The sequence below is a fragment of the Fusarium fujikuroi genome, chromosome FFUJ_chr06, assembly GCF_900079805.1.
Source record: "Fusarium fujikuroi IMI 58289 draft genome, chromosome FFUJ_chr06".
NCBI classification, from domain to species: domain Eukaryota; kingdom Fungi; phylum Ascomycota; class Sordariomycetes; order Hypocreales; family Nectriaceae; genus Fusarium; species Fusarium fujikuroi.
This window is the reverse complement of record NC_036627.1, coordinates 1,989,803-2,015,014: the sequence shown is the minus strand read 5'-3', so window position 1 is coordinate 2,015,014 and position 25,212 is coordinate 1,989,803. Positions and strand designations below refer to the sequence as shown.

The 25,212-nt window shown below is 49.0% G+C and overlaps 7 protein-coding genes; 2 read left to right on the top strand and 5 right to left on the bottom strand.

Moving 5' to 3' along the window:
• Positions 1–1,269: 1,269 nt before the first annotated feature.
• On the bottom strand, positions 1,270–2,712 carry FFUJ_05971 (related to beta-1,3-glucan binding protein; the record flags this gene model as incomplete). XM_023579244.1 has 2 exons in its annotated part: positions 1,270–2,206; positions 2,258–2,712. 2 exons carry the CDS (start codon positions 2,710–2,712, stop codon positions 1,270–1,272), a joined length of 1,392 nt encoding a protein of 463 aa, XP_023432115.1.
• A 2,662-nt stretch (positions 2,713–5,374) lies between these two features.
• Positions 5,375–6,700, top strand: FFUJ_05970 (uncharacterized protein; the record flags this gene model as incomplete). XM_023579243.1 has 3 exons in its annotated part: positions 5,375–5,518; positions 5,570–5,617; positions 5,678–6,700. The coding sequence occupies 3 exons, from the start codon at positions 5,375–5,377 to the stop codon at positions 6,698–6,700; spliced, it is 1,215 nt and encodes a 404-aa protein (XP_023432114.1).
• A 5,280-nt stretch (positions 6,701–11,980) lies between these two features.
• Positions 11,981–13,036, bottom strand: FFUJ_05969 (related to RNA-binding protein Y14; the record flags this gene model as incomplete). XM_023579242.1 has 3 exons in its annotated part: positions 11,981–12,540; positions 12,593–12,698; positions 12,752–13,036. 3 exons carry the CDS (start codon positions 13,034–13,036, stop codon positions 11,981–11,983), a joined length of 951 nt encoding a protein of 316 aa, XP_023432113.1.
• Positions 13,037–13,945: 909 nt separating this feature from the next.
• FFUJ_05968 (uncharacterized protein) lies at positions 13,946–14,304 on the bottom strand (the record flags this gene model as incomplete). XM_023579241.1 has 2 exons in its annotated part: positions 13,946–14,052; positions 14,109–14,304. The coding sequence occupies 2 exons, from the start codon at positions 14,302–14,304 to the stop codon at positions 13,946–13,948; spliced, it is 303 nt and encodes a 100-aa protein (XP_023432112.1).
• A 1,544-nt stretch (positions 14,305–15,848) lies between these two features.
• Positions 15,849–17,523, bottom strand: FFUJ_05967 (probable acetylglutamate kinase/N-acetyl-gamma-glutamyl-phosphate reductase precursor (ARG-6); the record flags this gene model as incomplete). XM_023579239.1 has 3 exons in its annotated part: positions 15,849–16,510; positions 16,561–17,065; positions 17,158–17,523. The coding sequence occupies 3 exons, from the start codon at positions 17,521–17,523 to the stop codon at positions 15,849–15,851; spliced, it is 1,533 nt and encodes a 510-aa protein (XP_023432111.1).
• Positions 17,524–19,105: 1,582 nt separating this feature from the next.
• FFUJ_05966 (putative synaptobrevin-like protein) lies at positions 19,106–19,917 on the bottom strand (the record flags this gene model as incomplete). XM_023579238.1 has 3 exons in its annotated part: positions 19,106–19,122; positions 19,178–19,409; positions 19,813–19,917. The coding sequence occupies 3 exons, from the start codon at positions 19,915–19,917 to the stop codon at positions 19,106–19,108; spliced, it is 354 nt and encodes a 117-aa protein (XP_023432832.1).
• Positions 19,918–22,340: 2,423 nt separating this feature from the next.
• Positions 22,341–24,845, top strand: FFUJ_05965 (uncharacterized protein; the record flags this gene model as incomplete). XM_023579237.1 has 6 exons in its annotated part: positions 22,341–22,514; positions 22,575–22,933; positions 23,020–23,362; positions 23,418–23,737; positions 23,790–24,149; positions 24,218–24,845. The coding sequence occupies 6 exons, from the start codon at positions 22,341–22,343 to the stop codon at positions 24,843–24,845; spliced, it is 2,184 nt and encodes a 727-aa protein (XP_023432110.1).
• Between the last annotated feature and the right edge of the window lie 367 nt (positions 24,846–25,212).

Below are 25,212 nucleotides of genomic sequence, written 5' to 3'. Positions count from 1 at the left end.
CCACAACCTTATATCTAGTAAATATCTTGAAGATAAGCGACGAGTCTCCATACCGATGGGCGCTAAACATTGATGTAAACCGTGATGTGCAGTAGAGTTACATAGCTCTTCTGTACCTGAAAATATTGATCTCTGGTTAATTAGCAACCGTTATTGAAACCTGATTCACCTGTTACAGCCCTCAAGTTGCAGATCTTCCCCTGGTACCTTGAGCTAATACTAGGCGTAAGCGCACCGCAACGTTCATTGGATCCGGATTTGGATTGGTATCCTAAAACTGAGCCGGAAGCCACTGCGACTGTCATCGCCAACATGAACCCTTTTACTTTTGACGTTATTGTACTAGCCTGATGAATCCACTGGTGGGCTTAGGACGCCTAGGACGCCTCTACGCTTCCCGAAGTTCGGCGCCTCCGCCTTCGACATGTTAGTAGAGCTCGTTCCGCAGACCCGGCTCAAACACCACCAACACTTCATTACAAATATCAAGATACGTATAGCCTTGGCACGAGATGCCTTCACGAATCTACGCAGAACGTAGTCAAAAGGGCAGAGCTCGGTGGCTCCTATCTTACGGGCCGAAGAGGCAGCGTTGTGGTCACGACTAGCCTTTGTGGCCATAAACTCGTCTCTATCGAAGTTTGATTGTATTGCCTGGCATGCTGAATTCCTCGACGCTGTTGTAGTCCACCATACTTGAGTCAACGCTGCGAGAAAACAGAAGACCAGAAACGGATCAGTTACCTATGGGCGGGCAGCTAAAGCAAACTTCTCGGTAGCCTCAGTAGCTCGTGATTCATTACACAGGATTTTATACAAAGAGTTGGGCATGAATAGTCTTGGTACCGCTCCGCTTAAGATAAAGTCAATAGATATGAACTGCATTACTAGTCTGATCTTTAAGGGTTCGTAAAAATATTTCTGAATGCCAAGTGGTGAAAGCTGCTGTTGATACATAATGTGAGTTAGCACAACGGCAGTAAAAAGGTGGGAATTTTTGAAGCCATGCACTTGATGTTTGGTGTTTAGATGCCGTAAATTACCTAGAGTCAGACATGTTATGAGACACGCATATTAATTATGTGTTAAACGGTGAAGGTATGGTGCAACTTGCATGACTTCCTTTTCGTTTGATATCAACTCTATTAACAAAGGAACTTCCTCAAATCGAAACATTGTACCGTAAAACTAGCCCCAAGATGGTATATTCAGTCTAAATCTCTCTCATCCTGCTCCCTGAGGTGACTACTCATTGCTTTAGTCTCATTTTCATAGATCCTCATTACCATTGCACTGTTGCATCATGAGTACTCGGCTAACTTCAAGCTGTGGCTGTGTCCAAGTTGGATACCACTGCTCTCTTGCGTCCCAAAAGTCCTTTTTAGCCGTTGGCGAGGCATCGTACCATGGTTTGTCAGACTTTCCATCCTCAAACCACCCATTTGTGCCGCCCACGGCGACATTGAGGATGAGGTAAAACTCCTGATCGAACGGCGCGTTCACATTAGGTGAGATAGTCCATGGATCAGTGAGCCTTGTGCCATTCTGATCCACATCGGGGAAACCCCCTCGTTTATACATGGGCTTCTTGAAGTTGGTGTATGTGACTTGGAGGAGTCGGGTGTTGACATAAGTGAAGAGATATTTTTCAGACCACTCCAAGCCAAACATGTTGAAACCAGCGCTATAGGTGGTGTGAAGGGCCTTTCGCTTGTTGTTGGTCTTCCACCAGCCATCGTTGGCAGAGTTGGGACCCCAGTGTAGCGCTGAGGAAACAATGTCGTTTCCACCCTGTTTGTACGTCCAGTTGTTTCCGCGTGATTCAATGATGTCGATCTCGCCAGATCTAGGCCAGGCACCATAGACACTCTGTCTTGGGAGCATCCAAATAGCAGGCCAGAGCCAGTCACCTTCAGGGAGCTTGGCAGTGACTTCGATGCGGCCGTACCTAATGTTGGCGCCCTTCTTGGTATTGATACGACCAGATCTAGCGGGAGGAACCACACTGTTATTTCCAGCAGTCAAGTTGGTGGAGGCAACACAGTTCGACCAGACTTTAGAGGTGCAAGTGCCGGCCTTGAGAAGGTTGATGACGTTGTTCTTCTGCATCAACTTGGGATCCTGCAAAGTCGCCTTGATGATGAGTTTGCCATCTTCGACATAGACGTTCTCGTCTGTGTTTGTCGTCTGCTCGAATTGGCCATTTCTATGAGGGTTAGCCGTGTGAGCGAAAAAGAGACATCATGATTCAACATACCCATAGCCACCAACTTCGACTTCTTTAGTCCAAATGTTAGGATTCAGTCCTTGGCTGAAATCCTCCTCCATAACAAGACAATACTTGTTCTTGACTACGCTTCGAATGCCATCCCAGACAAGAAAGCCAGAACCCACGAGGCCGAGGAAGATTGCAAGAATGGGAAGGATGGTCACCCATTTTTCTTTGGGGTTGGTTTTTTCAAGCCACGGTTTCTCAACCTCGCCTGGCTTCACTCTCCTTGAGTGAAAGTATCGATTTCGCTCGTCGATCTGAGTTCCTGAGCCAGATGTAGATTCAGACTCTGAGGCAGGACTCGAGTACTCTGGAATACTGAACATGCCGCCGTGGCCACCTGAACCTGAACCTGAGCCTCGCCCAGGGTCGATACTGTGGCGGTAACCTGTTGAGGTCGCCTCATGAGGGCCACTGGCGTCCATAGACCTTCGTGACATGTCAGTCGGGCCAGGGCCTTCGTGCCCGCCGTAACTACTTTTTCGATATGGATTATTCATGTCAAACAAGCAGGTGAGAAATGAGATTCGAGTGAATAAAACTGAAGAGGCTGGATTTGTTTAGAAGGGAGAAGTCTTGTGATAAGATTCAACACCACAGTGACATTCATGATCCATGGTGATTGGGGCTAGTCAGGAACCAATACAAGGTAAGGAATGAATAGCTAGTCAAGGAGAAAGCCAAATTCAGAATTTTCTTTCATGTCAGAAATCGCACAATGCGATCACGTATCGAGTTCGTTGGCCAAGGGGAAGATCTGGCGGATGATAGAGAATTGTGGCATTGAGAAGAGGAAAGGCTAAGCCCAGTCAAGCTGAGCATGATGAAGCCATCGCTGGATTAAGAAATCGAGAACGAGGCTGATCCGCTGATTGCTTGGCAAGACAAACACGAGTTGCTAAGAACGGGATGGATGGATTGTAAGTCGATCGGTTTAGGTATGGATACAGTGCTTGAAAAGTCAACACTGTGCGCTATGGCTGGATAAAAGCTGTGCGCAGCATCATCAACACTGTATGGCATCTTATATTAGCTCCACTGAACTATGGTCACTACATTCCATCCTTCTCGCCATCGCCATCATTCTCAGCGTGGTCATCGCCGTCCTGAGCCCTCTCTCGCAACCGTCGATAACAAAAATTTTAAGCCAAATTTGAGTGTGCACTATCTCGATGGCTCGAACAATAGAACTTCTTTTTGAGTTTTAGTTCCCGCCCTATGCAGGAACCGAAGCGTGATCTCGCGAGATTCCGCTACCCCAGTTGTACGAATTGCCGTTTCCTTGGACAGAGGCTGTCTATGACGGCCATCTTTTGGTTCGTCCGCCAATATCTTCAGTTGATCAATAGTAACTAATAGTACCCATAGATCATCCGCCTTTCCCGACTTCCCGTTTGACCTGGCGTTATAGCTTCAGCGAGCACGGTAGAACGGCAAACAAGTCGATCGTGAGAGCAAACTTGCCATGACTGAGACAAACCTCCCGCCCCTCCCGCTTACTCGAGCTCCTCAACTCTATTTCCACCTACCTACATGCATGGCGATCAGGAGCTGCTGTCTAGATCAACGCCCGGTGCAACTTCAACCCCCATTCCACTTGCACACCCTGTCGGCCAACATCAAGTAAACTCGGTGCACCCACGTCCAGGCATGCTTAGGTCCGGTGCACTAACACCTCGGCTCGATGTGAACTCTATCAATACTAACCTCGAGCAAGCTTACTGTACGACAGCCGTGTGTGCTTCGTTCTAACTCCGAGGTGATGGGCAGCTGAAACACCGATGAATGTGATATGACAATTGCCTGCCTGGCGGATTCCATCTCTTTCAACGGAAAACTCGCAGTATCCGTGCCGCATACTCGGGTCCGATAGCTTCACTGGAGAATAACGCCACAAGTGCCGTCCCACCTTGCTAAGAAGAACTTCGGAACTGGACATGGTCAGTTGAATCTCAAGTCGCCCTTGGCTGGGCACTACGAGTTTAGGGACGCTTCCAGAGCCAGCAGTGTTGAAGTGACTGGCTTCTTGAGGCGCTTTTCGTGTACATTGGATAAGTTTTAACAAGACTATATGGTCCAAACTTTAAGTCACCGACTGGCCGAGGATGCTCAGACACTTACACGAGGCCAACATTCGACGCTGTCTTGCATTGTTATATGACGGCATGTCTCGTCACTGGCCACACAACTTTCTGTTTCTGGTGGTTTCCCCTCTTCTACAGTGTCAGGAAGCATTACAATAAGCCCCACGAGGTTGTATGCTGTCACACAAGCCAAGAAATTCTTGGAATACAAGATGCAACAATGCCAAGGTGCATAGGTTGATAGCTACTCGGGATGCGCTGGCCAAAAATACGCATGTTCCTTAGCCCAATAGATGAACTCAGAATATCTGCAAGGACTATACTTTGTATGATATCTGATCATGTTCAAGTGAGCAAGAGTTCATGTTATTGGATGAAGTGGTGGCTCGTTCCTGGTTGTCAGTCCCAATCCGGAGATCTGGGCCACTAATGACATCCTTGCAATGCAGGGTTCTTAGCAGGGTCCAGGGGTCGGATTTCGGCATGCCCGCAGATCTGACAGAAGCTACAACACTCCCAGACTTCCAAGTACCGTACCGTACCGTACCACATAGCAATGGCAGAGGCTTGGCGATATTTTTGGGTGTCACTCGTGAGGCGCTCGAGTTCTGGAAGCTCTCTTGATGAGGCTAACAGTAGCGTCCCTCACCATAAGCCTGACACGGCTCTAATTAGCTTCCAAAATTCCTATGACTGGCGGGATATCCGTACAGGATGTCACCGCTTCGCCTCTTAGAGACCTATTAAGCCTTGTCAAATGACCGTTTTTTCGGTTCCGGGCTTCTGCATTTCCTCCCATCGTTCCTGGATGGACTTCGCTCCTTTACCGTGTTGACCACGCTCCCTATTTCACATTTCACTCATTTATTTGAAACAGATTCACTGAACTTTTCTTTTTCTTAACTTCTGCACCAGAGACTGCAAGGTGTAGATCAGTTAGTCTATAGGCAGCCTTTCTACCATTACAAGCTTGCCTCGTCAGTTTTATCATATTTCTTTTCTAATAAACAGATACACAATGCGTCTGTCTAGAGTTTTTGCTGGCGTTGCCAGTCTTGTGTCACTGGCAGTTGCTGATGATGCCACTGAAGCTCTGCCCATGGACCTGGGCAGTGTTTTGTCAAGGCACCCCAAGCTCTCAACATACTACAAATTGATCCAGGTATGAAATATGTTAGTTTGTGAGCCGAAGACTGTTATCTAACGCCTTCAGAAATTCCCCGATGTCCTGTTGCAGCTTCCCAGCTATGAGGGTGTCACGGTAAGTTGGATCTGATCTTCCTAGCCTCAGGGGCAGCGACTAATTTCTAATGTTTCTTAGATTGTTGCTCCTTCCAATGATGCTTTCAACCAAATCCCTTATTCTCCTCTCTCCAATATTTGGGACCCGAACGATGCCAAGGTCACTGTTCCGCTCCTTCAGTACCACATTCTGCAGGGTACTATAAGCACAATAAAGCTGAAGGAGGGGCCTGCATATGTCAAGCCTACACTTCTTCTCAATCCTAAGTGGAGCAATGTCACTGCTGGTCAGAACATCCTTATCAACAAACAACCTGACGATGTTATCTTCAGTACCCGGCTGGGTAATCGAGCTACGGTCATCAACTACGATATCAAGTTTCAAGGTGGACTCATCCAGATTGTTGACAGTCTGTTGATTCCGCCCTCTGGAATTCGTCAGGTCCTCACGGCAAGTAAGGTTGACTCGTTTCTTGGGGGACTCTTCAGAGCTGGCCTCATGCCTGATCTTGCTGGTCGTCAGGACATCACTGTCTTTGCTCCAAGAGATCAGGCCATGGAGATGGTTGGCAGTGCACTCAGCGGCATGTCAACCAAGGAGTTAGCGGGTGTCATGGGATACCACATTATACCTGGCAAGGTCCTTGTCTCGACTGACCTCGACAATGCCACATCTCTTACCACATTGACTGGTGAGGAGGTCCACGTCCGCCAAATTGGCAATGAGAAGTTCGTCAACTCGGCCAAGATCATCACGACTGACCTTCTCATTTCCAATGGTATACTTCACATCATCTCCAATGTCAACAACCCAAAGGAGGCCGATGCGGTTCCTAATCCTAGTCTCTGGCTCCAGAATCCCGTGTTCAAGTCTGCTGGCGTTGACGATGTCTTCGACTCGGATATCCCTTGTACCGCGAGTTGTCCAGTGACAAACACGCCAACACCTACACCGGCAGATGATGCTGAGAGCAACGCTGTGGCAACGCCGTGGTTCACCACAAGGTCAAGCAGGGGAGTGGCTGCTCCTCGGGCCACAGCACATGTTGCCCGCGCTGCACTGGGTATCGTGGGTATAGGTGCGGGGATGGCGCTCTTGTAGTAAGAGTTGGTGTTCTTCTGGTCTCTTTGTTCTGCGCGAGCTTTCTTGAGCTTTGGCGTTTTAGGTCGGTTGGCTTTGCAGAAGTTTAGATCTCTCTATCTTTCGATCAATAATTACCCCAACAGTCATTAGCGGAACCAAGCATCCTCCTTTTTGCCAGTATGTTCCCCGAGATTCCACAGATCTTGCTCTTAGTCAAGCAGTGTTTGATCAACGTGGATCGAACTTCTTGGCGAAACAGGCATGGCACTTGTCGTCCGGACTTCTCATTAACTCCGCGTCAGTCAAGTGTCTTTGTTCTATCGTTCGGATGAGGTTTTTAACTTGAACGGATATTGTTATCCTCTTGGCGTGTAAAGTGATTGGTGAAGTTTTTTTCTTAGTCTCCTATCGATACACGGAGAGATCTAGATCCGTTCAAGGTCGCGGATGTTATGCATGCAATTGTGTACGGCTGCCATAAAGATAATCCTTGTCCTCCGGTCAGTACTAAGTAAATGGCACCACGACTTGCCATATTCAGTATACAAAATACAAGTTTTTGGCACAACAGAACAGCGAGATTGTCCTAGCGCACGGAAGATGCCGCTGTGGGGTCTAGGGTAAGCATCCCAAGTCCGTGGCAAAAGCAACCCGGCCAGAATTGCTCACCTGGTTCGTGGGGTACAGTAGAATTTAGAAGTGGAAAAGCCTGTCGGTGTCTCGGCCGACAACCTTAATAGGCAAAGCCCGAGAATCTGTAACTAGGGGGAATAGAACGGGCGGTGCGTTTGATTGACAGGGTTATCGTGTCTATGTATCTTTGCCTGTAAGTGAAGCGGGCTGAGCTAGCACAGGTGTAAGTAAGTTAGTAGGTGGATAAAGTCTTGGCTGTATCATGCTATTTAGGTATCATTGAGGCGACGGCGACTTGCTCAATCACCCCGGAGATACATACAGGAAGAAGAAATCCTTCGATCAGAAGAGGAGAGAGAAAAACAAGTTCAGACCGCGTAAACTAGATAAATGTTTCGTAACCAGTATCCATTCCTTGGCAACTGAGTCATTCGTTATCACAAACATCCAAGCACGGGATAAATCCACAATTACAGGATTACAGGAGGCAAGATTGAGATACGCCGAATACACAGACGACAGGCCATGCATGCAAAGTCAAGACGGGATAAATAAACGCGATAGACCCGCTATACGTCTGTCTGTAATGTACCGCTCAGCGACTAAACTAATTGACTAATACCTTGCCCTGCCCTGCCCTGCCTCGCCTTGCTTGACTAACAAGCTTAGTTCGGCGACCATGGAAACGGTTTCAACCAAAGAGAGCCAGGAGGCGGAAAGGATCATGAATCAGTGCAGTTGCCCACTATGAATGGATACGGAATCGGAATCGGAATCAGGCTCAGAGCCAGAACCTATCACCCCCCACCAGAAAGAGCAGCACGCTCGCTCGCTTGCTGAGTCGACGACTCTTCGTTCATAATCGGTATAATATGGCAGAGGCCTCAAAAGCAAAAGAGTGACATGCCGGCCTCTCTCTGTGTGTCGCTCATGCGCCAAGCCGCATCATCGGATTGCTGCTCTGCCAGATTCATCCGAAAGTCAACGCATCCCCCACAAACCAACACCCCAGTCAGCCCTCCGTATCACTTCTGGCAGAGTCTTTCAGGGCCTCCGTGCGTCCGTATCCTATACCTTACGCTCCGTAATGCACTGGATCGGACCGTATTGTGTTGTACCGTACCGTAATGTACCATACCATACCATACCGTAACGGACTGGGCTGTCCGTCCGTCTCAGGCAAAACTTCCACTCCCACTCTCCCACTCTCCCCCCCCATCCGGAATAATGCACATCTCGCAACCCACACCATAAACGCTGCCAGTCTGTGGCTTATCCATCACTCCCGTACTTCCCGCCTGTTGGGTCCAAAGTCTTGTTTCGGGCCATATGTTGAATCCTGGTATGATCGCCCCACGAGATGTGATGCGAAGAAGCATGAGACTTCGGGCATGGTGCTGTATGATAAGTGACATGATGCTTGGCGTAAACTCCTCTCCTGCCTCTTGTACTCTCTTTCAACTGTCCTACACGGGGTCGATCCCCAAGACATGAACCCCAGGTGGCGGGACGCGGAACAGGGGTCTCTTCTTCTTGGAGGTCGATCTTGGCTTCGAGAAAAGCAGAACCCTTGTCACTCCAAGAGAGCGGAAAGAGGCTTGATCGACGAAGGAAATCTGGCACAAGGCAACAGAGATTGCTAGTAGAAACGCCAAAAGGTCAGAACAGTTCCCATGTATGAGGAGGAGACGGCGGCGGGTCTGGCTGAGGAGGAGGGACACGCGGCCCTCCTGGAGGTGTTGGCGGAGGGTCTGGATCTTGCGATTCGAGAGACATCGGGCAGTGAGCCACACGCAAAGTGTGGAAGTGAGGGTCAAGATAGAGGTGAGGATGAGCCCTAGGCATCATGGACATGGGAGAGAATCCAAAAGGCTGCACATTCAGAGTCATCAAGACAAGAAATAGAGAAACAGAGGACACACTTGGTCCTGACCCTCCAGAGACACTAGTCAAAGTGGTAAATGGTATCCGATAGATAGTCTTAGTTTAGGCTTGTGGTTTATGTTATACTATTCTTCGACATTACTGCCACCCCAGTATCTCCAGATAGTCGGTGCGACACCGATCCTCTTAACGAGGCTCACGTTTCGCCCTTGGACGACATGGCACATCATCGACCTTGACCAGGTGGGTAGTATGCTCGTCAGATCAATGTGTAAGGTGGTTCACGATAGATATCCACGTTGACCTACACGATCAGCTGCGCAAGGTGTAGTCGACGGCATCTAGACCCGCACCCGCGCCCCAGGATCAGGCCTTAAAACCCGGTGGCTTTCTCGCTGTTTCTCAAAGGATCATCATTGTCGTATCCAGCATCGTGCCTCACAGCAACACATCGTTCGTGCCGAGCCCATCAGGTGGTCAAACCAGTGAGGGGGATTGGATTGCACGGCGAACATGTTGCCCAGATGAGCAGAGTCCACGTATCTGAGTAGGTCCAGCCAGCCCCGGGGCCTGGGGACCGAGTAGGGAAGGCAAGTAGGTATTTCAGTATGCGCTAAATAAGTACCGGTATGACCACGGCACAGCCACCGATATTCTCATCGGCGATTTGAGCCTCAACCAAAATCCATAGCAATAGCCATTTATTCATATTTCTAGAGAATGCTCCTCATAGCAGGGTCGAGGCGGTAGGTGCCCGTGGGAAAACACCCGGGGGTTAGGGAAACAACAAAGAGACCCAAGAAGGCATGCCAGAGCATTGATGATGCGCGTAAAGCCGTTCTTAGGCTCTGGGTTCAATATACCTGCCGTGGTTCATACAAGCTGAAACCGGCTTCCCATGTATGATAGCGTCAACTCAAAAGGAACACCTAGCATCCTAAAGAGATCGGTGGGGTCCCAATTTGGCTGCCGAGGGGACCTCAAAGGCAAAGATTACCTGAGTGATCACACAGAAAACGCAGCCAGACCACAAGTCCTCGGTAGCACAACCGACTTGAACCCTGCAACGCGCACGGCACCCATGTCAGAGACAGCTGCCAAACTCGAATACGGACCTATGGCAGCTGTCCGTCTACCAGGCTCTCCAGGCTCTTACCATGGTCCTCGAAACAGACACTATGCGCCACACACCACCTTCTCTGTCGTACCATGCAGAATATGCAAGGCTCCTAAAGCAGTAATGTGAGAAAGGGGGCTCGACACCCCAGCAAAAGCCGAAGCGTTGTCCGTCAGGCCTCAGAATCTTGCCTTTATAGGCTTCCAGCTGATTAGGGAAAAATCTCCTGGCTTGACTAGCCGGCAGCGCCTTTACCCGTACCCTGCCCCGGGATCTCGTAATTGGCGCCATGCAAGTGGATCACATGCTGGGTATAGTATGCTCTTGACGGTGAATACACGATGCTAGTATGTATAGCCGCCGAGAGTGATGCGATGTGCGGCTGTGCCTAAAGCTACCACGGCCTCGATTTACGCCAGTGCAGAATGGGATCTCGTCACAAAACCCGCAAGGGGGTGTGTACTGTACCCTAGATGCGATGTCACCGCTGTGACGCACAGCTTATCCAGTACTGTACCGATATGCATGGTGTGAGAGAATGTGTGAACATCATGCCTGTCAAGACACCCTTGGTGGTGTCAGATCTGCTATGTGTCAAACATCTGCACTCTATGTGTTCGGTGCATGTTTAAACCGAGCTCGCTTTGACAGCTGTAAGCCACGACTTGGCTGCGCAGGAGGGCATGACAGACTGTCGTATGGCGAGTGGTGCAGTCTGACAGCGGCCCCTCTTGAAACGGTGACCCGAGCCAAGCTCAGGACCAAATAATACCCTGGTCGCTCACGATTCATGGATCTTGCTTGCAAGAGCGGCGTCGTAGGATCCGCCTCTCCTCAGCCCTATAGGAGAAGCCACAGCTGTGGGTGAAGGACGCTGAGGGCAAGACTAAGACCCCGGCCTGGTATCAGACTGTCTTGGCTCGATAGACCATGTTGCTTATGGGCGGTGTTACTCAAACCATCCCACTGTTGCCGTGCTTCGGTGCATAAGGGAATGTTGGTTGGATCAGACTATCGCGAAGGGTCGAGTTGCCCCAAGACTTAGTCTCTAAGCATGGGTCCTCTTATATCCCCACACCAGGTCCCCTTAGCCGAGCGGGGAGAGGTGCGAATCGTGACAAATGGTAGATTGGATCTAGTGACCAGTGACTGGTCCCTGAATGGTCGATATACGTTCGAAACTAGTGGCTGGACCAGTAGCACTCAAAGTCTATCCTCAACTTCCCAGCTCCGAAATCTGTGACTTGTGTGCATATCCATGGGAAGGCATCGGGGGCAATCCTTGCTGGCCCCGTCTGCGGCAATTGTCCTGAAACGCCGAAACCAAAACGAGATCACGTACATGAATTGAACTGGGACATTGATAGACAATTCGGATAATGGGCGAGTGATTGGCCGTAACAGAACGGAGCGAACCTGGGTGTGATCCAAAAAGTTGATAGGCGGGATTCTTGAGGGTCCTCGTTGCCGAACATAACTAGGTGGTAAGACGTACATCTTCACCTGGTCAGATGTCAGTTTGCCAGACGGGAGACAGATACAAGTGACTAACTTGTTTCCGAGAGCTAATTAAAACCTGGGGCCGTTGTTTATTCTGTTCCTTTTCCCCTATCCTCTCGTGACGCCAATCGAAGCAAATTAATTACACCTGAAGAGCTTTTGAATCATTTTGGTCCGCGTCCTCGAGATCGACTTCGACCTTCGCGACTATCAATGCTCCCGCGTCGTCTTGTCTCGTGATCATCGTGGCGGCCGGTTGCTTTTCGCCGGGGACCTGGAGATCTCGAGCGTGATCTAGATGAAAAGGAGTTGTTGGATCGACTGCGGTATCGGCTTCCACCACCGCCACGGGAAGGAGGGGGGCCAGCCGACGATCTGGAAGGCGAACGCGATCCTGGACGATACACATCAGACCTGGGTCCGTACCGACTTCCTGGAGACGCTCGACGGCGACCTCCACCTCCAACACCACCACCCATGCCGTTATTTCCTCCCATGCCTGCACCAGGGGGCCCCCCACGTGCTCCCGCAAACGGAACTCTAGGATCAATGTTGGCTCCACGCCGAGCTGTTGGAGGCGCAGGAGAAAGTTTGCGACGGGGAAGCACTATGGACACATTGATCGCGGATCCATCCACCTGAGCTTCATGCATGTGGGCTATCGCGGCCTCGGCATCGTCCTCGTAGTCGTAAAGTATGTATGCTGTGCCACGGTTTGTTCCAACTTGAACTGTTTTTAGCTGATGTCCGAGATAAATGAGAGGCGGTCATCTTACAGGTTCTGTTTATGGGAAGGTCAAGGTCCTTGATGCGTCCAAACTGCCCAAAGATCTCATAAAGATGCTGTTCATTGATGTTCTTGGAAAGTCGCTCTACAACAATCTAGGCATACTAAGTCAGTTTCCGCAACCCGGCTATAACTGTTCAAGACGTACCTTTGTGCTCTTGGCGACTGGGGAAGCACTCCTATCTCTGTCGTTGCGATCGCGAGCCCCGCGGCTCCAGCTACGACTACGGCTTCGACTCCGGCTGTTGCTACGACTCCGAGTGCGGCTGCGAGATCTGTAACGGCCATTACGACGCTGGGGTGATGTGGAGCGGGCGGGTGAGCGCGAGTCGTGATGATGGCGGCGCTGGGGTGAACGAGAACGTTCAGAGCGTGCAGCGGGTGAGCGCGTGCGCGACCTGTAACGGCCGCGAGATGGTGATCGCGAAGCCATTAGGGCGCCAAGGGCAAAGTCGGCCTCAGCTCAAAATGATGTTTGATATCGCGTGTTGAAATAGAAGGAATTGGCTTGAAACGCGGAATGTGGCGGTTGGAAGGCTTGTGGGTTAGCTGCTGGAGCTTTCTTGACAGGTGATCACGTGACTATAGATGACGCGCCATGGAGCTAAGGTAGGTACCTATTTATTTGGGGTTTGGCTGGTCCGGGCAGTTCTGACAATCTGCTACGGGGTGCTTTACCTCCCTTAGTACTAGGTACCTAGGCATACCTATGGTAGGTATAATATCAAGCGTTTCTGTTTTGTTTAGCGGGTGACTGGGTGTTTTTCAGCAAATAAGGTAATCATACACGGTGTCCTTCGTTTGGTATAAGATAATAAGAGAGTGACTTATTATGCAAAGGCTCATAACTGGCTGACACAACCTGAATGCTTCCCTTCCAAAATGGATACTGCCTCGGAATATCTACTATAGTATGCATTGTCGATCATCACTGTGGAACCCAGCCCTGGGCTGACTGATAGCTAAGGTAGTCTACCCGTCTGTTCCATGTCATTACCTCCCTGCAAGTAAGTATCCGTATAGCGTGTAGTTGTACATAGCCGCGGCCTTGCCTTGATATAATAACCCTGCACTGTCCTGCAAGCAACCCAATCCTTCTTCATTCGAGGGCAACATCCTTATGTGCACGTTCGATACCACGTCGGTTGCAATCAACTAGTTGCCTAGTCTACGCCCGTTTCGCAATCCATATCCATGTCTTGTCACATCTCGAGTGCTTTGCCACGTTCGCATTTTTGCGGTGGATGGATGATACAGGTTTGAATCGACTGGCATCAGATATGCATGTATACTAGTTCGCTTCCTTGGGCTGTGGCTCCGACTGCGGCATGTGCGGCTTCTGTTACGGGATACGGCCCTTGCGCCGGTCAAATTCAACGACTTCGGGGGGTGGATCGGCTGGGTTGTTGTCTTTATCCACCCATACGCAGCGCAGGCTTTGCATGATACCTGTCGACATGTTCACCAGCAGCCTTCTCTTGTATCATGCCATTACTTTGACTCACGCTCAACTTGAAGCCATGCCAGCCGGCGGCGCAAAATCTCCTCTTCGGGAGTACGGTTTCTGGCATCCTCGGCCATTCTCCTCAGCAGCTTTTTGCGACGGCGTTGGTCCAGGGCTCGGATAAGAAAGATGAAAAAGATCAAGGTGATGAATAGAGCACTGACTCCCACGATGAGGCCTATTTCAAGACGGCTCATGGGTCGAGACTCAGACGCCTTGGGTTCCTCAGGTGCGGAAGTGGCTGTGGACCTGAAGTCGATGTTGGCAGTGGAAGGGGGTTAAAATAAACTTGTGGATGAGAGAGAACTCGCTCTGACGAAATGACTCGAGTGCTCGAGTGAGAGAAAGTTGTTTCAAGATCCACGAGGATGCACGTTGCGGCGAGTACCTTAGATACCTAGTGAGCCCATATATTTATGCACAGTGATCAGTCGTTGATGTCGATGAGCTTGCAACAATAGAAATAAAAATGCCATTGTGGGATTGATCCATCTACCTATTCATCGAGAATTAACAATGAACACTGATCGAGGGGCTGTCGCAAGACTCAGACACTTGCCAGCTGCCGCCAGTTGCCAACCCAGCATGATGCTTGATACTTCACAGCCCAGGCGGCCTTATAAAATGACGATTTCTGCAACGCCTCTGTATTTAACTCTGCTACATATTATTTCGCGACTACAGGAACGATTTTACAGCATAATTTCTCGGCGTTGGTTTCATCCTCTGGTGGCAAGCTCGACAGGATGAAGGAGTGAAGTGCTAGATAATTCTTGAGCTTGGAGTCAGCAATAAACAACGAGTGGAAGTTCCATACTATCTTTTGGAGGTTCTTCAACATACAGATACTGTTGCAGCCTCAGCAAGCTTACGCGTGTACTTGCTCTTTGCAATTCAAGAACCCAAAGAATCAAAGTCACGACATGTATCCGACCTCACACAAGGTGACTCACTGATTGATGCGCCTCCCTCAGCAGTTCCCTTCGCTCAAAATATCCACGACAAACAAGGTTTTCCAAGTTCCAGTCCGAGATCTTCTGCATATGTGCTCCTCCCCCCCTCTTCAGAGAACCTTCATTCTCAATAAAATACAGCCTCATAGGCGCCTTTGGGGGACCATCTTGACAGACTCAACTCTTCCTTGTTGATGAAGTTTTACTTGGACTAGTGGCTGACAGAGTGACGATAGGAAGACAGCAGGTCTTTCTATCGCTCAACTGACCTGATACGGTTTTCGATGCACATTCTCTTGTTATTGCTATGCTTAGAAGCCATCGTTAGGCGCGCCACTTTCATGTTACACCAACGGCCCAGAACGTCGCCTATTTCGGGTTGGTATGTGATGTGATAGTTGAGAATATCTGACAATGACGATCACAGCCTGTGATTGTAACTGTTGGTTTGTAGCAGCTACCTCATCAACAACAGTCCAGGCAGTTCTCAGATTCTTCCAAACCACACTCAAATACAAGTACTTACTGTAGTTATCTCCACAAAGACTTCTAACCTGAGGAATAGTCCAGTTTGGTTTGTGTGATGCTGTGTCCATCTTTGACAGCCCTTCTGCCTCAGAGTGAACATCGCTTGTTCCTCTTTCGCTTCTGTTGTAAGCTACACGATAAGGAAGAAGGCCTACGTCAATAAGGGTCTGAAGGTGAAATGTTAAACCGTTTTATATTATACTGGGAATTTTAATTGCGAGATATTCAAGGATCGCAGCTAGATAGTTTGGATAGCTTGATCAAGTTCGGCTTTGGGAGGCGTTTAACGTCTCACTTGTGGTCTTGGCAGCATCTCGAAGTCGAGATTCCAGGTTGTCGCCGAACATAGCACGGCCGTGTGCCTTAAACTCCTCGTAGATAGGGACCAGAGCTTCAGATCGGAGCTCACATCCATAGTAGAAAAGAACATTGCCGTTCTTGTTGAAGGTTCCGTCAGCCTTCTCGAAGAACCAAGTTAGGTTCTCATCCTCCTCGCTGACAGTCCAGACCAAGCTAGGGTGATCTTTCTTGACGGCAGCAAAGACGTTCTCAGCGACGTTGCTGAGCCATCCAGCCTTGGTGATATTCAAAGTAGCCAGTGTAGCAATTGGTCGCTCCTCATTGGCTGGCAGGACGACAGCTAGACACTGCATTCCATCGTCGAAGTAGGCATTGAAGTTCTTCTCCTTAAGATGATCGACAAAGCGTTCGACAGTGGCCTCAGCATCAAGACCCTGGCGGTCACGGGCCAGAGTCTCCTTGAACTTGGAAATATCTCCAATCTCATTGATAGAGGAAACCCGCTGAATCTTGTCTCCTCGACGAATGAGGGTGCCGGCACCAGAGTCGGTGAACAGTTCCTTTTGCAAATCGCTAGGGTGGATAATAGCAACGGACGAGCTGCGGGGAAGTGTGTCAAGTACTTGGGATGGTCAGCTATAAGTTTGCACACTGTCACTTGGGCCTACCAACATTCTTTGATTTCTTTGATCTTAAGTCGCGTTCCGTATCGGCACCAGGGCTGAGACATTAAATAGTCGAACTCAGCATCTAAGTTGATTGAGGAAATCTTCTCGCCATCACCATCATACAGTCCACCCTTTTCTGACAGATAAACAACCTTCAGGGGCTCAAGCGCACGTGCAAGCTCGGCTGCAGCGACATCAGCGTTAACATTGAGGAGGTGGCCGTCTTCAGATTCAGCCATTGAGGTAAGAACAGGGATGTAGCCAGCCTCAATGGACTTCTCAATAGCATCTTTATTGACCTTGGTGATCTTGCCAACATACTGCCACTTCTCCTTATCAAGATAATCGGCTACAAAAGCACCGCTGATCGATCGAGTTGCAACACCGAGCTCATCCAGTCGGTTAATAAGCTTTAAGTTCTCTTCAAGAAAAAGCTTGCGAACAATACCCAAGGTCTTGGCGTCAGTAACTCGGATACCTTCTTCGAACTGGGGCTCAACACCAGCCGACTGTGAATTCCATGTTAGTATAATGTTTGCCAGTTGAAAGTAGAAAAAATAACCTCTAAAATATTGTTGATTTGCGGACCTGATCCATGTACCAGAACTGGGTAGAGGCCCATCTCTGTCAAGAACGCGAGACTTCGGCAGAGCTCGTCCAAGTAATCGGAAAGAATGGCACCGCCGACCTTGATAACGGCAAACTTCTGGGACTCAACCGAGGTGAAGAGCTTCAGGTACTGCTCACCCTCCCTCCTGCTGCCAATGCTATTGATAGTCTGCGCAACAATCTCCCGGGTCCTATCGCGGCCAGGCAAAGAAGCATGGGCCTTGGTTGTTGAGAGGGCACGGTTGGTGTTGATGGATCGGAGCGCAGTCGGAGCGGCAGTCTTGACATTGGAGCGAGCGACGCGGGGAGCGACTCGTCGGGCACCAGCCCGGAAAGCTCCAGAAGTGGCGGAAAACATCTTGTTTAAGCCAATTGACTCGACGATGGTAGGGAGATCGTGCAATGGACAGAGGGGAGGGATGAGGAAGAAAGGACGAGGACTGTTGACTCTTTTAGAGATTAGATCGAGAGGCCCACACGGCAAGATAAGGCCCAGGTGAGTCAGTGGAGGCTAAAAAGGTGTAAGGAGCTCAATGTACTAGGGTACCTAGGAACCTGGGGTTACCTCCAATGGAGGGGCAACAGACAGTGGAGGCTATCAAGATTTCTTCATGTGTAACCAGCTGCGTTACGCACAATTATTCTACGCTCGTATGACCGTCTTAGAAGTCGAGACAATGGTCTTTGATAGGTAGTTCTGTTATTGTAACTTGCAATCTCTCCAAAGCTCAACTCGTATATTCCTTGGAGTCATCGTCTCTGACTTTTCACCATCGATCCGACACCGCTTGCAGACCCTTAGCTCACCAGGGTCACCTTACCGGTATCCATTGCATCATGATAGAATTTTTCACCGTCAAGCTCCATCATGAAAAATACCACGTTCGAGCCGTCTCATCTATTGTGGCCTGTAAGTATGGACGAGTAAGCAACCTTTGCCTTAAGATTGACATCATTTGTTCATCTTTGCATTGAAATATCTACAGTGAAGCGGCAATGGTAAAAATGTCCCATTCATCCGCTGCAGATCTTTCTACCAAGGCAAACTCACCGAGGTCCAGTAACACGGCTACATTCCCTGATCCCCCCTACCTAAAAAAGAAAAAAATCAGATGGTGATGAGGCATTATCAATCAGCCGGCGTTATCAATCTCCTCCTACCCACAATACCCTTGCACCTACAGAAGAAGCCCACAACCAAATGACGCCAACAGAGGAGTCCCATGGTTCAGGTACGTCGAATCTTGAGCCTGTAAGGGTTCTCTTTCGTTCATCCTCAACGGACACGATGCCATATGTGCAGATAGGTTCCACTTTCGGAGCAACTATTGTTCGAGGCATGGCTAGTCTAGTTCATCCAAATACCGGCTACCCACGTCTTCGAAAAGTTTTTGACAGTCACCATGGGTTTCTATAAACTGGAACCTTCATCGTGCGATAGGATTCTCCTATTAAAGAGGTGGACTAACAAGAGGGAATACTGTAAGAATCGGAGAGCTGACCCCGATCTTCTGCCCTCAGAAATCATGAACCGTCACTCGCCATTCCTATCTTCAGTCTGGCAGGCAGACTGCCGCTTCGTTGCGACCAGTGACGCAATACGAGGAGCCGGTTTGATGACAAGGATCCGCGGAAAGGTATACATCTCAATTAATTGGGGAACGCCTAATCTCAAACATCCAGCCCGGTCTGAAGTTCCAGGAGCAATACTGAGACCTCGTCATCAGTAAGTCACCCCAGGAGCGAAAACTGCCTGCGTAACATTGACCGGGACCCAACGTGAACAAACTCCATCGTGCTCAAATCATATTCCATTGCAATAATGGCCGGTTGCCCAAAAGTTCCATTTCCCATGGTCGTAGCTTGCGATATTCGATGTCGTCATGTCCCAGCGTGTGTATCGTAAGGACCAAGTGGTACCCAAACAGATGATTGGGCTATTAACGAGTAGCCACAACTAGGAGGGTTAGCAAGTTCTTCAACAACACATCTTTGACAGATCGACGACATACCAGAGGGGACAATGATGATGACCAGTAGAATGATGATACCGATAATCAGACACATTCGCATCTTCATATCCTTCCACCACATTTGCTTGCGGACTCTGTTGGCTCCTCGACGGAAACCTTGTGCCGAGACGGCCAAGTTGTCGGTCTTATCCTGAAGAGCATCGAGGCGCTCACCACGCTGAGAAACCTTGTTGATGTTGTCACGCATCACACCAACGGTATCATCAATTTGCTACCGACTACATTAGTTCATATCCAACACTAGAGGCATTGCAGTGCTGGTGATGTTGAGGTGCGACGTGGGTTGGACACTGGCGTCGCCTGACGGCAAGACGACAAGAATGTTGCGAAAGCTCATTAAACGTTGGCACACTGAGGCAAGTGGCGTTTGATCGGGTTGCTCGGAACGGAGAGCATGATGCTGCGTAAGTACTCTTAGGCTATTATCGCATGATTTGCCGGTGGCCGGTTGCTGGCTCTTCGAGAAATTGCGAATCTATCGCAAACCGTTTGCGAATCACCAAAAGGAGGCGTCATCCACCATCCGTCGACAGACAGCCTCGTCGCCAAGTGTCGCAACCCAAAATCATCCGAAAAACACCAGCGCATCACGAAAATCATCAAGACAAACTTACAGCTTGTAGCGCCTGCGTTCTGGCATTGCCGCCAGCACCCTGTTGTTGGGCTCCAGCCTGGCCACTGGGGATGTAAGGGTCGTAGGGGGCTTCCTGCTCAGGCATTTTGGCTGTGGTTTGGAGATGTTCAAGTCGCTAGGAAATAACAAAAGGGTATCGGTCGGAATAGCGCGAAAGGTTGGAAAGTGCAGGAGGGCAAGTTCGCGATTACGGTGCTATCGTGTCGTGTCGTTGTGATATTCGAAAAAAGGAGGTTGGCGTAGCGAGAGGTTGGAAGAGGGAAGTTGATTATGAGACGTTGCGCTGGCCCAGGCGAAACAAGTAGTGAGTGACCAGGTTGCAGGTGAACCTAGGGCGGAGCTGGTTTTGGGGCGCTGCTGGGTGACGAGGCCCCCGGGGGGCTCGGGGCAGGCTTCAGATGGGCTGCGGTTGCTTTAACGTGGGCGATTGACGTCGTGGCCAAGTACTTCTACATGATTCGAAGGCCTACGGATACATAACTTAGGCTTTGGCAATCAAGAGTCTTTGTCCTTTCAATTTATCGGGGTTCATCAACTGTTGGTTACTATGTAGTTCGTTCATTCTGTTGTTCTATTTTTGGCCATGACAGTCAATACCTAGACACCTTGGAGCACCTAGCCTGTCTACAAAAAGTGCTGTAGGTCGTAAATGTCCTGACCTGTCCTACTGGAAAGGCGTATAATTCATTGTTCACGCTTACCGGGAGAGTAGTTGCACTGTAAAGTATTCGCGCAGTGATACGTTCCTCCTGTTGCTTTGAGTCGCGGTACGCAATGCCTAAAAAGGTTACAGATGGAACTGGTGATGACAGACTCATGTGATGCTGTAACCCAAGTCGTCCCTTTTCAGTAAGCGCGGAGACGCTGCCCGTATTCGCATCCATTCACAGCCACCATCAGCCACGGCTTACCTCAGCAACAGCGCCACATCCGATTCAATTTGAGTGTAGGTCAGACATCCACATTCGGGTACCCCCCTCAAACAGCCCATTCATGCACTTGGAAACACATGAACGAGGAAGGGATAGGTAATTTGTATTAGTGCCTAGGGTTTCACCAGAAAGACTTTCTGCAACACAGCAGCTGGTATCATTTTTATTGTTGCTGAAATATGCAATATCAAATAGCCGTAGATGGGTCTTGATAGGCCACGCAATAGAGAGATATATTAGTACTTAAGGTGTCTTAGACTTACAACCTATCGCAACTAGAATAATGACGGTCGTAGATTTTCAGAATAGTTGCTGAAATTCGTCTATGGAGACGTTTTTCGTTGTATTAACATGAAACCTTGAGGTCTGTGTTGGATGCTTCATACATGGCTTTCAAAATGGTGCTAACGAGAGACTACATTGAGCCTCACCCAGCATCAACAGCAATGAATATCAGTAAACTTGAAACAAGGGGTAGATAGCTGCTATCAGTACTCTATCTTTTGTTGACTACGTCTTACTATGCTGCCCATATAAAGCGAAAAGGCATAGACGACGTTATCCATGTTCTGTCACTCGATCTATAATCACACCTAATCTGCGCATAGCCACGAATAGGACTGAACGGTAAGCATCCTTAAAGCATAATTTGTCGAAAGGGAAACATTCTTAATTCAGTAGAGCTCATTAAAACGCTGAGATAATTGAACCTGGATATAAGGATATAAATATGAGAGAAGCGATCATTCTGTCATCATCATGATGGAAGAGGCTTCCGGGATTTTAGAAACATGCAGCTAAAGAAACCAATGACAGGGGTCGTCCAGATGACAGGATTCGATCGAAATGTCGATTTCGATCTCGCTGATGTAACACAAGCGGATGCTTCACTGATTTTGCGGAAGACGCGAGAAGAGGAGAAGGATTTTGAAGCTCAACAAAACAGACATCTACACGCTATATGACTCATTCTCAAGGCGACTCAGAACTTCAAGTCATCAACAATAGGTAAATTAGGTAGTACGTGTATCTGTCACAGAAGTATACATCACCTTATGTATGGATGTATGTGTGGATGTATGGACGGATGTCATGATATTGGATTAGACACAACAAGGTATGATTATTTCGTCAAGCTCACCCTTATTAATGCATCTTTGGTTCGTTAGCTACAGCCAATCATTTGAGCCGGATCCCCCTCCGAACTCGATATTGTCCCTCCACATTTGAATCGAGCTACAGTGCAATTGTACGAATATGGTATATGGGACTCTGATCATTAGCAGATTGTTTGGGAAGCTGGTTCTACGCAGCAGCGTTAAGTTGATAGGGTGAGAGATACACACCTCGATCGAGAAGTCTCGTTTATTTGTGTGCACGCATCCATTAACTACTTGACATCACTTCCAACCTTCACTCATTTGGATAATGAAACACGTGAAAGGAGACCCATGCAACGCAGATATTACTTGTCACCGAATACCTTGTCTGATCCCTTGCTTCCAGTCAACTGTGATACACTAGGTACTTACTTTCTTTGAACGTTCCCTTGCAAGCAGTATCACGAGTCCAAGTAATGTCCAAGAGATATCGCCAGCTACTCCCTATCCCTCCCAACGAAAACTCGCCCCCCAACTCGCACCCATCTGGATCTTCCTCGACTCCACGGTCCTCCAGCGACGAACCTTTGAAGCGACAACGAATCGGAACACAACTAGCATGCGACTCGTGCCGTAAGAGGAAGATTCGCGTAAGCTTGTCAGGAAAAGTGCCAACCCATTTGTCCCTTTTAACACGGTTTGTCAAATAGTGCGATGGAAGAAAGCCCATGTGCGAGGCTTGTCGACGACGTGGCGAAAAGGAACCATGCACCTACGCCGAGACTCGAAGTCCGGGCCAGACGAGTAAGAAAACAGAGCAGATTCTGGGGCTGTTTGATATATTGAAGACAGTACCCGAGTCGCAGGCCATTGATGTTCTACGAGTCGTGCGAAGCCACGCAGATCTCGATACAGCCGTGTCGATAATCCAGCCGCGGATAACAAAAAACATCAGTGACCATGAACGCTCCCCCGAGCACCCTCGGCACCTGGGCCTTGAAGCTGAGCTCATGGCAGGACATTCTCTCGCCTTTCCAGCGCTCCAACCCCTTGAATCTAGTATCTTGAAGTAAGCTGACTGGATGTGAAAAGCCTCAACATTCGCTATCCGGCGACAAAGCCATGTTATGACCAACTTTTACTGACGTTCAGAAGGAAAGTCTTCAGCGCCAGCCGGACATCATCGAGCGCACAAACCGACAAAAACACCCCAATCACCAACAGTGACCCGAACCCGTTCCCAGCCCATGATCCTACCCAGAGCCTAGCACCCACCCTAAGCTCATGTGACAAACGACTAGAAGAACTTAATATTGGGTTTTGGACCTCTGTACCAATCGCCTCCGACTTGGCAGCAAAGGTCATATCACTTTATCTGGAGACTGACCACCCCTTATTGGGCCCCTTTGATCCCACCCTGTTTATGGAAGATCTGGTCCATTGTCGAACCAAACACTGCAGTAAACTACTGGCCAGTACCATTATGTACTGGAGCTGTGTAAGTGGTCTGGAAGGAGTGTGGTGTTCGATTAGCCTCGCTGAGACAACAACAGCAAATGTACAGTGCAGTCGACTCTACTGTTCAGCCATTCATACCACAGTTTTGTGAAGAGGCCGAGAAACGCTGGTCCCTTGAAAAGGCGACAGATTCTCTGCTGAATCTTGCTGCAACACAGCTTCTGGGCTTAGCATATCTGGGTAATGGAAAAGACCACTACGTCTTGACGTATGTATCTGAAGTGAACGCCATGGGGGCTCGTATGGGGCTTTTTGGCGTCGAGCAAAGCGTTGCGAATTCGAAAGCAAAGCAAGTGAGCCCCGAGCTACAAAGCGCGACATCGTATGCGGCCTGGGGGGCTTTTAACTGGATAGTGTGGGTTCAGGAAGTCAAGACCTCAGACAAGATGTGATGTTAACATCCTCAGGCTTATGGCTTTGTTCTATCAACAACCTGGCCTCTCGTATCCCGAGCACCCCCCTATAGTCCCAATACCAGGACATGAATGGAATGACCCTTCTGATTCCAGCCCCGGGTCTCATCAGCAGAGACCTAAGCAGGCGTACATGGGAGGCACGTTTCCGATTATATGTCGATTTTGGAGAATAATGCACGAAGTAACATTGAAATACTATCGTGATCAGCCTCTACCGCGCGAAAGCCTCAACAGTCACATTACACTCGCCTTTGCGGAATACAAATATCGAGAGTTGATAGCTTGGGCAGAAACACTGCCTCCACCTATGGTGCGTTCAGAGCAGAGTCCGCATCATGTTTTTGTCTTTCAGTAAGTTTCGACTTTCTTGCCTCTTCCCAATTATAGTCCTTCTTCTGTTAAAGCTAATCGAATGGCAGTATCTGGCTCCATGTCGCTATTCTGTGTGTCCTTCGCCCATTTACAGTTCGTGCGAGGGATTCGCCGAAACCACTGCGACTGAAAACATTTCCCTGCAGACGCAGCTCGCCTGACGCCGCATGTAAGGCATCCGTGAATCAGCTCAAGCGTCTTGTGGTGATGTACCGAGAAAAATATGCATGTTCATCTTACACGATGTTATGGCATACTGCTCTGATCCACATCGCCAATGCGATTCTTGGAGATACAAAGGATCCTGCCTGGCGCTTCTACCTATTCTTTTGTGTCGAAAGCTACGGAGAACTACGACGAGCATTCCGGTTTGCCGAAACGATCGGTCGCAGCATATTGTCCATGGCGCTTCAGCAAGGCGATCTATCCACAGACGAAGCACGAAGACTAATGGTACAATTTGAGGAGAATAGGCTGACTAGTCCGTCGGAAGATATACGGGCGACTTTCATGGCTGATTTGAATCTTGCCATGACGGATCCTGAAGAAGCAAGTGTGGAGAGCCTGTCTGGCAGGTTTGAGGATATTGCACTGTTTCGGGAGTTTACAAATGCGGGCGACTCAAGCGAGGATGAACCAGTAGAGTCTGATGATAATACTTGGGACAGGTTATGAGACAGGGCATTCACTGATAGAATGAATGTTCAGCACAAATGACCAGAAGTGGCTTGTCCAGCAAACGACTGGCTCAGAAGCTTCTTGAATAAGGTACCCCTAAACGAGAAACCAGCAATGGAGTTAGCTTCAGACTCAAAATGATTAATAGAATAAGGCAACACATCATAATTGCCGTTGAGCGGGAGAAGAGGGAGAAGATCGTGCAGCAAGAAATACCAGTTGTGCCTCAAACATGAGACAATTGGTAACACTGGCGTCTATATGAAAGTTGAACAAAAGGCAGGAGTTTGCGGTTAGTGTAACGGGGGGAACGCCGCTGGACTAAAAGAGTGTGTTTGCGATATGAACCACTAACTGTGTAGTG